The sequence below is a fragment of the Lactuca virosa genome, chromosome 9 (genome assembly GCF_052849685.1).
Source record: "Lactuca virosa cultivar CGN04683 chromosome 9, Lactuca_virosa_CGN04683_v6, whole genome shotgun sequence".
NCBI lineage: Eukaryota > Viridiplantae > Streptophyta > Magnoliopsida > Asterales > Asteraceae > Lactuca > Lactuca virosa.
The window spans coordinates 9,022,945-9,039,531 of record NC_136434.1 but is presented as its reverse complement, the minus strand read 5'-3'; the positions used below and the strand labels follow the sequence as shown (position 1 = coordinate 9,039,531).

At 36.2% G+C, this 16,587-nt stretch overlaps 1 protein-coding gene across 1 annotated transcript; it reads left to right on the top strand.

The window, feature by feature from the left end:
* The first annotated feature begins 402 nt into the window (after positions 1-402).
* Positions 403-2,079, top strand: LOC145141406 (uncharacterized). Its single transcript, XM_079074702.1, has one exon. It carries the CDS (start codon positions 803-805, stop codon positions 1,997-1,999), a length of 1,197 nt encoding a protein of 398 aa, XP_078930828.1. The 5' UTR covers positions 403-802; the 3' UTR covers positions 2,000-2,079.
* Positions 2,080-16,587: the final 14,508 nt, after the last annotated feature.

The window sequence follows — 16,587 nt, the reverse complement described above, 5'->3', positions numbered from 1 at the left end:
GAAGTAGGATTAGAACTTTTTACCAAAAAAAAAAACGTAATATTTTCTTGGTGGATAAGATTTTATCTGCTGAATCTATTTATAAAAAAATTGTTTATATACGATTAACGTGTATGTATATGTTTGATTAAGTAAAAAGTAAAATCTAAAACAAGTGGTAAAATACAATGGAATACGGATGATTACAACGTGTGTGACTGACAGCTTCAACCAATATGACGAGGCAAAAAAAAAAAACACAAACGGCATCTCACCTGACAGCCGAACCTCCCACGTAGGCTCGGACAACCGTTGGTAGTTTCCCAAGCCTACCCAAATATAAACAAAAAATTATTTTTAATTAATAAATTAATTAATGATTTCCACCGTAGAGCAGACACACATACACACATAAACCAGCTTTTCAGGTATCATCACTTCTTTCACTACCATCATCTTACTCACTCTATAGAAATCGCCATTAGGCTCTCTTCCATATTCTCAAACAAGTACACTTCGAGTATCATCTTCCCTCTTCCTCTTTTAATTTTGCTGGTTTGATCTAATCGATTGTATATTCTTTCTTATGCCCAGTTTTGTGATTCTAATATTGTGTTCCTAATCTCATTCTATTTTTGGGTTTGTGTTCTTAATTTAGAACTTTGTTGTTTTTTTCTGTGTTTGTTTTCGGTGTGTGTTGTTTTTCTTTTCTGAGTTTGTATTTTTGATTGCAACCTTTTTGTTTTTATCTGGGCTGTGCTGTTGGCTGTTGATCTTAGTTTATTTCTAGGTGATTTTTTTTTGTATTCATTTATTTTTTATCATGAAGAACACAATGTTGGTGTTGGTTATGATTAACTTGTTGATTATTGTTCATGAAATTCGATTTTCTTTTGCAATTTTGGAACCTGTTGATTTTTTAGCCTTACAATCGATTAGAAAATCACTTGAAGACATGCCTGGTTCTAATTTCTTTTCTTCATGGGATTTCACATCCGATCCTTGCAACTTTGCCGGCGTTTTCTGCGACGGTGACAGAGTTGTTGCTTTAAACCTCGGAGATCCACGCGCCGGTGCCCCAGGTCTCTCCGGCCGTCTTGATCCGGCTATCGGGAAGTTGACGAATCTCGCTGAATTTACCGTTGTTCCCGGTCGTGTCATGGGTAAACTGCCGGCAACATTGTCAGAGTTGAAGAAGCTCCGGTTTTTAGGCATTAGTCGGAACTTTATCTCCGGTGAAATACCGGCGACTTTGGGTGAACTTCAAGGGCTACGAACACTTGATCTCAGTTACAATCAGCTCACCGGAAGTGTTCCTTGGGCCATCGGAAGTTTACCAGCATTAGCTAATGTCGTTCTCTGTCACAACCATCTGTCCGGTTCAATACCTTCGTTTGTTTCTCAGACTCTAACCCGGTTAGACCTTAAACACAACAACCTCTCCGGTTCGATACCTCCCGGTTCACTCCCTTCTTCGTTAGAATACCTTTCTCTCTCCTGGAACAGTTTCTCCGGTCCGGTTGACCTTTTATTACCCCAACTAAACCGGTTGAACTTCCTAGATTTAAGCCTCAACCGGTTCACCGGTCAAATCCCCAGTTGCGTTTTCAGTTTCCCGATAACCAACCTCCAACTCGAGAGAAACCTTTTTTCCGGTCCGGTCCAGCCATTCAATGAGGTTGCAATCCCAACCGTTGATCTTAGCCACAACATGTTGTACGGACAAGTGTCTCCACTGTTCTCAACAGTTCAGAATCTTTACCTCAACAACAACCGGTTCACTGGTTCTGTTCCGACGACTTTGATGGACCGGTTAATGGCCGGAAACGTACAGTTGTTGTACCTGCAGCATAACTTTTTGACGGGGGTGCCGATCAATCCGATGGCGGCGATTCCACTGAGCAGTTCAGTTTGTTTACAGTACAACTGCATGGTGCCGCCGGTTCAGACGCCGTGCCCGATCGAAGCCGGTACGCAGAAGACCCGACCCACATCACAATGCATGGAATGGAAAGGGTAAAACTGGAAATTGATCCTATACTCTACTTCTAATCAATCTCGTATAAAATAAACTATTATTAAACTAAAAATATTTTTTTATTCATTTGTTTTTACATCCAATTTAATTGATTTTTTTTAAAGGGGAATTATAAAAGTTTATTATATATATATATATATATATATATATATATATATATATATATATATATATATATATATATATATATATATATATATATATATATATATATTCAAGTTATTTCATCGTTTTGCAATATAATAATGTATCGCTTTTGCCATGAAAATATAAATTTTAAATAAGTTGCAAATAAAATCCATATTTCGAAAATTTTCAGATATAAATATACGTCGGTTTTTGAAATACGGATTCCGTTTATAACTTATTTACAATTTATGTCTTCTTTGCGATAATACATGATTGTATTAAAGTTATATAACAAAATGATGTTTTGAGCATACATATTTTGGATACGAGACTGGTTAAATAGATGTGTAAAAATATTAGTATTTAAATGAATACATACAAGTTTTTTATAGTGATTGTTGATGGTTTCGGAATTCGGACCTTAATGTTTAATGTTACTTTCAACGGTTCTTGGTTATGTGTTTGTTTTCACCGCTGATTGTAGATTGTGGTCTGTGATTAAGTACATAGTTAACCACGAAAAAAACTTAGTTTTATCAATATTTTATACTATAGTGGTTAATGTATAATGAAAATGTCATTTTGATTTGAGTACTACCAAAAATGAAACTATAGTGGTTGATGTTCAATGAAAATGAAACATTTTAATTATTAACAAAGAAAAACATTTAATAAAATATAATGATTGAATTGATTATTAATATTTTTCATTTTTCTAAAAACCTCTTATTTGAGACGGTCTTATAGTTACATAATAAAAGCATTTTTTCAAGAGCTTGAAATATGAAAATTTTAGAAACTCTTAACATGAATTTTTTCAATAATATGTGTTTTCAAAGAACTGAAAATTTACAATTTATTTAAACAATTCATAAAAATCAATTTGAAAAAGCTCTTCTATTAAGTTTTTATTTTATTTTATTTTTTATTTTTATTTTTAAGCTTTTCCATTTAAAACTTTTTTATGAAAAAATTCAATAAAAAACTATCCTATTATAGATACTCATGTGTTCAAACTTCAAATACCATTCTTAAATGGCACATAAATACTCAAAAGTTCTGAAAATAAACATTTTTAAAAAACACATCATTCTTAAGATTGTCTGATTAATTATAAAAAATATATTAATAAACAGAAAAAAAATTATTACTTTTTTAAACTAAATGTAACAGTTACTAATATAATATTTTTATTTTTAGAACATTGTATTTTGAAAATGTTTATTAATCATAGCAATACAAATTATTTTGTATTTAAATTACATAAATTGTTCTTTCGAAAAGCAATATTCTAATAAAAACAAATAAAAGTAAGATTTACAAAACAAACAAATCAACAAAAATAAATTTTTATTTGTTTCATTTAATCCTTTTTTTTTTCTTTGTCCAATTAAATTGCGCATTAAATGTCGCCAAAATCTTTCTTATAATAAATCTTTAAAAAAAAGTCAATATTATTAGGTAATAAAATCGAATCTACAGCTTTTGGATCGTATGGGGTTTATTGGGAGCAGTTGGCAATAGGCATGGTTTTTGTTTCGTTGGCTTTTTCTTGTTTGTATGATTCTATTCTTACATTTTTTAGTTTTTAGACCAATATTTCAATAGTGTTCATGGTATAATTAATTGCTTAGTTTTATTTATTTAATTTATTATTACTACTTCTGTAAAACTCAAAACACATCATAATTTTTTTTGTAATTTTATAATGTCCTTTGACATATAATAAAACTCGAACAAATCAATCAATTTTTTATTCATTTGTATGGTTTGTTTTCAAGCTAAAATTAGACTTGCGTAGGTCAATCGTCTATCTATTATTTTGTCATGTGTGTACGTACGTTACAAGATTGGTCTATAAAAAAAAAATCAAATATCCTTGTATCTTTTGTTCCTACTAACCTTCATATTCATTAGATTAAGACAAATGTCAAAATCAAGAAAGAAGATTAAAAAAGAGAATTAGTGGATTCTACATGTCATTAATTTATAAGAGTATGAAGATAAGTAGGAACAAAATGTAAGAGAATATTTAATTTTTCATAAAAATATTCAGGGAAATTGTCAGAAAAATCATAATATTTTCAGGAAAGTTATATTTTAGTCCCAAGATTTTTTTTTTTGAACATAAAAGTCCCGATTATTTCATTTTGGCTCAAGTTTACAAAAAAATCTTTTTTTTTCTTTTAACAAGAAATGACATATTATCATGTTTTTACAAAAAATCGGGACTTTTATGTTCAAAAAAAAATCTTGGGACTAAAGTGTAACTTTCCTGAAAATATTGGGACTTTTCTGACAATTTCCCAAAATATTCATATACGTGGTAAGTTTCTTTTCTTCATTTAGATTAGATGTTGAGTTTTTCCCCAAATACCCATAAATAATTGAAAGTACATTTATTGGTATTTTTTGTGCATCAGGATTGATAAACAATTAAAAGCCATAAAATAAAAAAGAGAAATTATATTTTTGAACAATTGTCGTCATTTCAAATAGGTATGAAGATTTTTTTTTGAACCGACAAATAGATATATAAATAGGCAAACCTCTAGCAAGAGACTAGAGGCCGCAATGCGAGTTTACAGAGGAAAAATCAAAACATAAAACAAAAAAACAGATAACAAGCCACCAAATAACAAGAACTACAGACAAATGAATGGACTCCTGCACCAATCTTGCCACTCCAAGCTTGAGTTTTTCCTCCTATTTTTGATCCAAAGAAACGTAGTGGACTGTATGATATCTACACATTTGGTGGAGGGCAACCGCTGCTTTTTAAAAACTCTGTTATTTTGTGCTTTCCAAATATTCCAGAGGGATCCATAGCAGATCCCGAGTAGCAATTTCCTCCTTAGTGGGCAATCGAACCATTTGGTTGCGTAGTCTAGTACGTCACACACCGATAGGAGAGTGGGTGTTGGAATCCCACACCATTTGAATGTCCAGTCCCACACAGTTCTGGCATATTGACAGCGAACCAGAGCATGATCCGCGCATTCCTGTATGTCCCCACAAAGACTGCAGAGAATATTTTCCAGATTTACTCCTCGCTTGGATAGAGCCAAAGCTGTAGGAATCTTACCCATACGCGCTTTCCATACAAAACACACTACCTTAATGGGGATATCAGCAGTCCATTCAAAGCTCCCGATAGAGATAGTAGAGCAGGATTCCCAGACTTTTCGAAGAGCTTTGACAGTAAAACTCCCATCAGAAGCGAGACCGCAGGTCCACGAGTTTCCAGATCCACTTGGTTGTTTCTTCAATATCCGATCAATTGCAATTTCTTTTTTCAACAATACTTTGCTTACCCTGCTATGTTCTTCCAGACTCCAGGTAGTTTATTATTAGCATAGTAACTATCCGGTTTCGAATTAAGATCATGTAAACCTATGATTGCAGTTGCCCAAGTTGTTGAAGGACCAACTCTTAGCCTCCACCACCACTTCACTATAAGAGACACATTAATGGAATTAATTGTGCCTATTCCAAGCCCGCCAGCTTCTTTGGATGCAGTGACCATATCCCAAGAGGCCCAATGGATCTTTCTAGTACCCTCCGAACTCCCCCATAAAACTTCTTTCGGATACATTCTAGTTTGTCGATCACCCCTGAGGCGCCACGAATAGTGACAGGAAGTAGGTCGGCATGTTCCCAAGAACCGATTGCACCAGGGTTAAACGACCTCCAAATGAGAGTGTTTTAGACTTCCAATTTGAAAGCTTATTTTGAAATCTTTCAATTACCGGTTTTCAGGTTGTAATACGCTTCATGTTTGCCCCAACCGAGACCCCCAGATAATTGAATGGTAGTTTGGCCGGTTCGCATCCTAAAGGTCTGGCATATCTTGTAACTTCCTGCGTGCTTACCCTCACCCCAAATACCCTAGACTTGTTGAAGTTAACCCTAAGGCCTGCGGATACATGAAAACAGTGGAGAATCCTAGCGAGATTTTTGATATTGTGTTCGGACCACTCACCAAGGAATAGTGTAACGCCCGCAGATTCGGGCTAGTCAATTTAGAGACGATAAGCGTAAAAAAATGACTTTTTGATATATGATTATTTAGAATAAATAATCTTAACTAAGTTTTAGTATATGTCACAAGGTTTCCGTAGATATAAAGAACGCCGAAATCCGAGTTATAACGAAGAAGTTATGACCTGTCGAAGTTTTCCGACAAAACCGACACGACACCGGGAATCATAAAAAGCGAGTTTATGATAGAGTACTTTTTAGCCCTAGTGATCTAAAAGAAAGTTGTAGAGTACGTCTCCACCTACGCGTGGATATAAAGAACGTCGAAAACGGAGTTCGTATGCAAAAGTTATGACCTTCCGAAGATGTAGCTGTCTGAGGGCATGACACGTGGCAGAAACCCTAGCCGCCTTAAGTCACGATGTGAATATGAAGTTCACGACGTGAAACGTGTCAGGGACACTAATCGGGGCTAGAAAACACGTGTTAAAGCTACAGGATGACTCATGGAAGTTCACGACGTGAACCTATCATGTTCACGACGTGAATGGGTCCAGAACAGCCTATAAATAGCGATCGAGACCCTTTCATTCCTTACACCTTCTACTTTCTTTCTCTCTCGTTTTCTGAAGCCGTTCCGCGTCCCGAGCCCGACGATTACGAACCGCCGACCGTTTCTAGTTAGATTCTGTCAACTCACGCTAATAAGGTGAGTGCATATTATTTTTATCTTACACATAGATATGAAGTATTTTATATAAATTACGTGCTATGTGTGCATATTATCTGTATACTTGTTATCTATGTTAGATGAACACTATTATACATGTTTTAAATGATTTAAACTGTATATGTATTTTATATCTACAAATATGTTGGGGTAAAACATGGGTAGATGAATTAGATGATGTGTGATGAAATAAAAATTGATGAGAGGTATCGATGTTTAAGATGATTTAGTCATCTAGCAGAGTATAGACAACGGCCACAGACTATTCTAGATAGTCCAGTGGAACGTTAGCAGACTCGTAACCTGTAGGTATTTTTGAACTAAGTGTTCATTAGGTGTTTTTGAACTAAGTGTTCATTAGGTATTTTTGAACTAAGTGTTCATTAGGTGTTTTTGAACTATGTGTTCATCCGATAAGTATCATGTACAAAGTTCTTCTTTTTGACACTATTACGTATCGGGGTACGGGAGCGTACGGGAGTACTTTATTAGTATTTTACCTATACTTCTTATTTTGAAGAGCTTTGGAGTCTTCGTTTCTTTTATAAAGTGATCAGACGAGCTTCATGTGTTAGCGTTTCCGGTCACGATGTCAGACCACTGCTAGGCAAAGTTCGATGCCGGATAGGGTGAGTCTGGGGGTAAAATACCTCACGATATTCAGACCACTGCTAGGCAAAGTTCGATGCTGGATAGGGTGTGTCTCGGGGTAAAATACCTCACGATATTCGTACCACTGCTAGGCATTGTTATCTAGATAACTACCCCTGACTTAATTGTCTTGTTGTTCTTTCTTTTACGAACGAAGGTTTGTGGTGAAACTTATTCCATTCCCCTAATTTGATGTCTTTATCGATCCCCGTTTGTTGTTAGGGAATTTATGAAGCAGCTTCGTCAGTTTGTTGTTCATATCGATCCTTTAAGCTAGATCTTGTAAGATCATTGTATAGGATCAGTACGTGGGGATCGACGCTCGTTAGTGCTTGTAGTATAAACCTCGGGCAGCGATGGACTTCGTGCCTATTCCTTAGGATAATCCTTAGGAATGAAGGATAGATGATTCTTAGGGTAGATCCTTAAGATTAAAGAAGATAACGGGGATGGGTAATTGGGTTGATTGTTTGATGATTAAATATAATAATTATATTATTGTGGGTTGAAAACCCTATGTACTCACCATGTTTTCCAACCTGACCCACTCAAGTTTATTTGTATCACAGGTGTCGATACGAAACTACTTTACACTGAGAGATTTAAAGGAGATGTAGATCACTAGTGTAAATAAATGTAAGGTCTGTTTATGCTTATGTTTCAGTATTGACTATGACATCCTAAAGTTTTAATATGAACAATATACATTTCTTCGGAAATGCTTTGATAATATATTTATCATGTTTTTCTAGGAACAAATTCCGCAACATTTTTATTAAAAAAAAGTACTCTGATTTTCAAATAAAGCATAAACAAAATCGGTATTTTTTGGCCGTGAAATTTGGAGATGTCACAGTTGGTATCAGAGCATTAGTTTAAGCGAACTAGAAATTTGTAGGATTTCTAGACTTAAACTTAGAATGCTAAGTGATGATCGTGAGATGAGTGTCTACCATATTTTAGACACGAGCACTAGTATATTTTAGGAAAGATGTCTAAAATGTTTTTATGTGCTAAATGCTATATGTTTGCCATATATGATATTATTTGTTCGGATCTATGGTCTGTTGCCGACCGGATCTGGAAATTTTATGTGCTCAGGATTCTAAACGTTTAATTACGATATTAGAACTGGCATGTAACTTTTTGGAGTAATAAGGAGGAATATGCGTCAAAACCTTCCTCTATCTATATTCTCGTCTCGATACACCGAACGTCTGCTTTGGTGTATAGAACATCATAGTGAAGACTCATAGTGAACTGAGTAAATTGAGGAAATGAGAAGGCTCACGATAGTGAATGACTCCTATCGGAAGATATCGTAAGAGTGGTATCTTGCCTTCAGAATGTGTCTGATAAAATAACAGTACGTCTAGAGAAGTACGGTACATCTAAATGTACACATTTGATTAGTGGGATGATAGAACGATTGGTGTAATTCCTAAAGTATTCCTATCATTTGGAATTTCCATCACCAACCGATTTGAAGTAGAATTGATGATTGAAGATACACATGGAAGAAGTCCTAGTAGAGTCTAGGAAAATTTTTATGATTAATTGGACGTATTCGTATGTGTTAAATTGTTTTGTGATTTTAGGACTTGGGGACTGCGAGACAATACTTGGGACGAGTATGAGTAGGTGTGAATAGTAGTAGAGATCTATACTACTGGAAGCACATGACTCACACTTGGATCAAGGAAAGTCACAAGGTTACCAAGAAGCTAGTAACTGATTTCGTTTTTGTTCATGTATGCCGTTACCATCGTTTCGGTAATGACTAATGAGATGATTGTTATTCCGACCCTAGTGGTCATATCAAATTGAGTCCGACTACGATGAGTTTGTTACGTGGTTCAGAGAACCAAGTTCGATGTAATATCTGACTTAAGCTAGAAGATTGAAATCAAAGCGATCAATAGTATCGCGCTTGTTGTTAAAGAAGTTGATAACTAGAAAAGCTACATGTAAAATGTGATTATATCACATTAGAACATAAAGGAAGGTATAGTCTGTTCTGGAATTTGGCTCTAAGAGACCTGAGTCTAAGCGTTGCGACATACGATGAAAGGTCATTAGAATATGACACATCGATCCATGGTAGTAAGAAAAGAACTTGCCTTAAGTTTGTTAAGAAGAAGAAGGAGTCTCCAGTAAGGATCGAGATTGTGACTTGAAGGTCATAATTTTGAGTTTAACATAAGATAGAAAGCAGGTGCAAGATTTGAGCACCACCTGCAGTCAAGAAGTCCAAGAGTTAGATACTCGTTTGAAGTAACATAGATTACGGTTATTACTTAGGATTGAAAGATAACGTATGGAATCATTATACAAGCCCTATTTCGTTGATGATTCTGGGACGTAATCATCCTAAGGGGGAGATAATTGTAACGCCCGCAGATTCGGGCTAGTCAATTTAGAGACAATAAGCGTAAAAAAATGACTTTTTGATAGATGATTATTTAGAATAAATAATCTTAACTAAGTTTTAGTATATTTCACAAGGTTTCCGTAGATATAAAGAACGCCGAAATCCGAGTTATAACGAAGAAGTTATGACCTGTCGAAGTTTCCCGACAAAACCGGCACGACACCGGGAATCATAAAAAGTGAGTTTATGATAGAGTACTTTTTAGCCCTAGTGATCTAAAAGAAAGTTGTAGAGTACGTCTCCACCTACACGTGGATATAAAGAACGTCGAAAACGGAGTTCGTATGCAAAAGTTATGACCTTCTGAAGATGTAGCTGTCTGAGGGCATGACACGTGGCAGAAACCCTAGCCGCCTAACGTCACGATGTGAATATGAAGTTCACGACGTGAAACGTGTCAGGGACACTAATCGGGGCTAGAAAACACGTGTTAAAGCTACGGGATGACTCATGGAAGTTCACGACGTGAACCTATCATGTTCACGACGTGAATGGGCCCAGAACAGCCTATAAATAGCGATCGAGACCCTTTCATTCCTTACACCTTCTACTTTCTTTCTCTCTCGTTTTCTGAAGCCGTTCCGCGTCCCGAACCCAACGATTACGAACCGCCGACCGTTTCTAGTTAGATTCTGTCAACTCACGCTAATAAGGTGAGTGTATATTATTTTTATCTTACATATAGATATGAAGTATTTTATATAAATTACGTGCTATGTGTGCATATTATATGTATACTTGTTATCTATGTTAGATGAACACTATTATACATGTTTTAAATGATTTAAACTGTATATGTATTTTATATCTACAAATATATTGGGGTAAAACATGGGTAGATGAATTAGATGATGTGTGATGAAATAAAAATTGATGAGAGGTATCGATGTTTAAGATGATTTAGTCATCTAGCAGAGTATAGACAACGACCACAGACTATTCTAGATAGTCCAGTGGAACGTTAGCAGACTCGTAACCTGTAGGTATTTTTGAACTAAGTGTTCATTAGGTGTTTTTGAACTAAGTGTTCATTAGGTGTTTTTGAACTAAGTGTTCATTAGGTGTTTTTGAACTATGTGTTCATCCGATAAGTATCATGTACAAAGTTCTTCTTTTTGACACTATTACGTATCGGGGTACGGGAGCGTACGGGAGTACTTTATTAGTATTTTCCCTATACTTTTTATTTTGAAGAGCTTTGGAGTCTTCATTTCTTTTATGAAGTGATCGGACGAGCTTCATGTGTCAACGTTTCCGGTCACGATGTCAGACCACTGCTAGGCAAAGTTCGATGCCGGATAGGGTGAGTCTGTAGGTAAAATACCTCACGATATTCAGACCATTGCTAGGCAAAGTTCGATGCTGGATAGGGTGAGTCTCGGGGTAAAATACCTCACGATATTCGGACCACTGCTAAGCATTGTTATCTAGATAACTACCCCTGACTTAATTGTCTTGTGGTTCTTTCTGTTACGAACGAAGGTTTGAGGTGAAACTTATTCCATTCCCCTCATTTGATGTCTTTATCGATCCTCGTTTGCTGCTAGGGAATTTCCGAAGCAGCTTCGTCAGTTTGTTGTTCATATCGATCCTTTAAGCTAGATCTTGTAAGATCATTGTATAGGATCAGTACGTGGGGATCGACGTTCGTTAGTGCTTGTAGTATAAACCTCGGGCAGCGATGGACTTCGTGCATATTCCTTAGGAATGAAGGATAGATGATTCTTAGGGTAGATCCTTAAGATTAAAGAAGATAATGGGGATGGGTAATTGGGTTGATTGTTTGATGATTAAATATAATAATTATATTATTGTGGGTTGAAAACCCTATGTACTCACCACGTTTCCCAACCTGACCCACTCAAGTTTATTTGTATCACAGGTGTCGATACGAAACTACTTTACACTGAGAGATTTAAAGGAGATGTAGATCACTAGTGTAAATAAATGTAAGGTCTGTTTATGCTTATGTTTCAGTATTGATGATGACATCCCAAAGTTTTAATATGAACAAAATACATTTCTTCGGAAATGCTTTGATAATATACTTATCATGTTTTTCTTGGAACAAATTCTGCAACATTTTTATTAAAAAAAAAAAAAGTACTCTGATTTTCAAATAAAGCATAAACAAAATCGGTCTTTTCTGGCCGTGAAATTTGGGGATGTCACAAATAGTACATCATCTGCATATAGTAGGTGCGATATTACTGGTCCCCCATTAGGGATTTGCAGTCCCTGGAAGACCCCTCTTTCGCAGGCCGCTCTCATCGCCACACTCAACCCCTCCATGGCTATTATAAAAAGGAATGGCGATAATGGATCGCCTTGTCTTACTCCCTTGGAGATACAAAATTCCTCAGTTGGACATCCATTGATGAGAACCGAAGATTTGGCTGATGCCAAACAGCCGTTGATCCACTTCCGCCACTTGACTCCAAACCCCATTGATTGCATGTTTGAGTTTAAAATGAAAGAACCCCTTTCTAAACTTTACAATATTATTACTCCAAAACATGCTACATGTATATTTATAAACGTATTTTACATATATGGTATTATTACAAAAGACTGGATACAAACCGACTATTAAGACTTTTACAAAGTTTTATATATATTACATAATTTCCCAGGAATTTATACACCAAATACAAAAGCTATAATATTATATATTCTACATCTTCTACCAGTATAAAACTATACTGCATGCTTATCACCTGCAATAATTAAACACTGAGAGGGATAAGCGGGTGACGCTTAGTGAGTTCAATAACAGTTACAATATAACATTATGACATATACATATCAATATGACAGAAGCAAAGAGGGACAAGGAATATCATTTTGCTAGAATACACAGGCTTTCAGCCCTATCTTAGCATTCTGCTAATGCCAAAGTGATGCTTATGTCATACACTTTATGGCCAAAGGCTACATACCAGTACCCAAGTGATGCTTATGTCATACACTTCGTGGTCAAAGGTATAGTTCATTATCATAATAACATGGGAAAGCACATTGAACATATAACACATAACATACAATTTTCCCTATATTGAACTCACCGTGAAATAACCGAATATATAAATAATAATTTGGGCAGCACTTCGCCTTTAAAAACGACTTTCTTTTATGAAACCGGGGATTTTAGTTGAAAATCGGGCTTTGCGCGGGCAAAGTTTCAACTTGAAAACATTATTTTCTCGGGCTTTCGGAGCGTCGGGACTTGCTTCGGGTGTCGGGGATGTTTCCAAGGCTTCGGGGGGGAGGGGGGTGTTAGGGTAATTTTAGAGAGATTTGGGGGTGTAAAAGAGTAAATTTCGTAACCAAAATCCGGAAGCCTTCGGTTGCTATTTATAGGGGACCGAGAGTTCGCATTACGCTGGGCGTAAATCTCCGGTACTCTGGGCGTACAGCGAGGCGGTCTACTACGCTGGACGTACGAGGTGGATGAGATTAGACGCGTCAAGCCTACGACACGTGGCACTCTTGCGAAGGAATAGGGAGGGTGACGGACTCCGAATCTCTTACACGAGTACGTTGGGCGTACTCATGTACGCTGGACGTACTTTGATTTATCAAACTTATAAAATCCATATCTTTTGCATACGAGCTCCGTTTTTGACGTTCTTTATATCCACGCGTAGGTGAGATGATATTCTACAACTTTCATTTAGACTCCGTCGGCTAAATTTGATTTTATTTTTAAAGTTATATTTTTAACGGGCCGGGATAGGACACGTCCGTTAAAAATTCATAACTTCTTCATCTGACATCTGATTTTGTCTGTCTTTTTACCGTTGTACTACTATTAACGAGATCTTCGATTCTCGTTTAGGTTGTGTCGGCTAAAAATCACTCGATCTTTATTTCGATTTTTTAGCTGTATACTGCTATACCGAAACTTAAAAAAATCATAACTTCCTAATACGAAGTCAGATTTGAACGTTCTTTTTATGAAATTTCTCGGTTTTATGAATACTACGACTTTCATTTAGATCATAAAGGCTAAAAAGTAGTTTATCGAAAACTCATTTTTATGTCATACGGCGTCGTGCCGGTTTTGTCTCGAAACTTCAAATAGTCATAACTTCTTTGTTATAACTCGGATTTCGATGAGGTTTTCGCCTAAATATTTCTAACGAGATTCTTTACAACTTTCAATAATATAATTTTACTTATTTTAAACTTTATATTTTCGTTAATTTCAATAGCTGATATTTGATTGGAATCTCATAAGACTTCCAATACTTTGTGAATGATTCTAAACATAGTTTTACTTCAATTCTAGTAAAAACTATCTGTTAGAACTCAAAGCTTAAATTCACATAATATTTCATAATATTATTCACTTTTAAATTACAAAACACGATAATTGAACGTGTATGTTACATAAAAATTCCCAGTTTATAGCGTCGAATGCTTTGTTGAAGTCGACTTTGAATAATAGTACCTTCTTTTTTACAGTTTTTGCCCACGAACAAATCTCATTAACTACTAGAGAACCATCTAGTATACTCCTTCCCTCCACATAGGCAGATTGTACCTCGTCAATGCAAGATCCCAATACCTTCTTGATTAGGTGTGCAAGTATTTTCGCAATGATCTTGTATATCGAGCCGATGAGGCTGATGGGACGAAAGTCACTTAGCACAATGGGGTCTTTAACTTTGGGAATTAAAGAGATGAATGACGAGTTGCAGGCATTGTCAATTTTCCCGTATTTCTCAAAATGTTTCACCACCGCAGCAATGTCCCCGAGTAGCACATCCCAATATTTTTTAAAGAATTTAAACGAGAACCCGTCGGGCCCCGGGGCCTTCTCACTGCCACACGCCCATACTGCTTCTTTGATTTCCTCCAGGGTAAACGGGGCCTCGAGTATTATATTATCTGTCGGTAGAATGCGTTTAAAGTGACTGCTCACCAGCTTGGGTCTAGAAGGCCATTTCTCCTTAAATTTATCAGCAAAAAATCTGAAAAGATTCTGCTTTAATTGCCCCCGGATCAGTGCACCAATTACCATTGATCATAAGTCCCTCAATCCGGGTTTTTCGATTATTATTATTAACATAGCCATGAAAGAACCTCATGTTTTCATCACCATCCACCGCCCACTTGATCCTGGATTTCTGTTTAATATCCAGTACCTTGTATTTCTCCTGCTCAGATACCATCTTGAGACTATCTCGCCTTTTTTCTTGTTCCACAATAGTTAATGTTCGTGTCTCGGCCACACGGTCTAATTTTTCCATCACCTCCTTATGTTTACGTAATTCCAGTTCCTCTTTGGGATGGTCACCAACTCTCTATTCCTTTAATCCTTTCTTAACAAATTTCAATTTGGCTAGAAGGTATTGGTCGGGTGTTCCGTACCCCATGAAGTTGTTCCAACAAGAGATAAAAGCTTTCTCAAATCCGTCTCGCAACAACCATGAGTTGAAAAGTCGGAATAGTGGTGGACCAAAATCAGGTATGGAACTGGATAATAGGATCGGACAATGATCTGATAATTCCCGGGGGAGGGCAGTGACAGTGGCTGTGGGGGAGATGTCAAGGAAGTCGGGGCAAAAAAGAAATCGATCCAGCTTACTAAGCTTCAAATCATTGTCTCGGAAGCACGTGAAGCGGAATCCTCCCATTTTAGGATCGATTAGCCCAACTTCCCTGATGAAATCATTAAGAAGAAAGTAAAAGGGTATTTAATTTCTCAATAAAAAGAGTAAATTACACGACTGGTCCCTATGGTTTTGGGTTATTTGCGCGTTTGGTCCCTAACTTATTTTTTTAACTCGGAAGGTCCCTACTATTTGTTTTTGTTACGCACTTGGTCCCTACTGTTTGTTTTTGTAACGCGTTTGGTCCTTGTCTTACCTGAAAAAACTATTATTTCAATAGGGAAAAATTGTGGGGTAAGTAAGGTAAGGTGATGAGGGTGGGGTTGGGAGTGTGTTTATTTAAATAAATAAATAAATCAAAGGCAACATAGTCTTTTTAGATAAGTCAGGGACCAAACGCATAACAAAAACAAACAGTAGGACCTTCCGAGTTAAAAAAGTAAGTTAGGGACCAATCGCTCAAATTGCCCTAGAACTAGAAGAATAGGCATGTATCATGTATGGAATTTTAAGGCTAATAATTTTTCTCGTTACATCAGCCTTAGTTTCCTTTTCAGCTTTAAACCTGCAATGCAAGCCAAGCATGTCGTGGGGCTCACTACGATTTTGCAGTTTGCACCAATGTCATTCTGTCAATGTGTATGCTATAGTGGGCCTCTTACTACAATTATATACATAGAATAACTTTTGCTTTTAAAATATTCATAATCAATAGTTTTTATAAAACTCTGTTGAAAGATTTTATCCTTGAAAATTTTAACAAAATTTAGCTGAATGAGAGGCCCGGTACTAATTTATTAATTAACTGATCAAACTCTTGCCCACCTAAGAGGAGCAAGAGTGATATCTGATATATTATGATCCAATGTGTAAAATGTGTGTGAGAGACCAAATCTGTAACTAAACTGTGTAAAATGTGTCGACTGTTGAGTGCCAAAATCAAAGTATATTTGTTTTAGTGGAACTTTCTATATAAAGTTGTAGAGCATGTGGAGATGTTAACTGCGCTTAATGTACGACTTATATCTCC

Bases quoted from the DNA above. Each gene is read 5' to 3' on its own strand.
- LOC145141406 (XM_079074702.1), top strand. From the start codon at position 803: ATGAAGAACACAATGTTGGTGTTGGTTATGATTAACTTGTTGATTATT.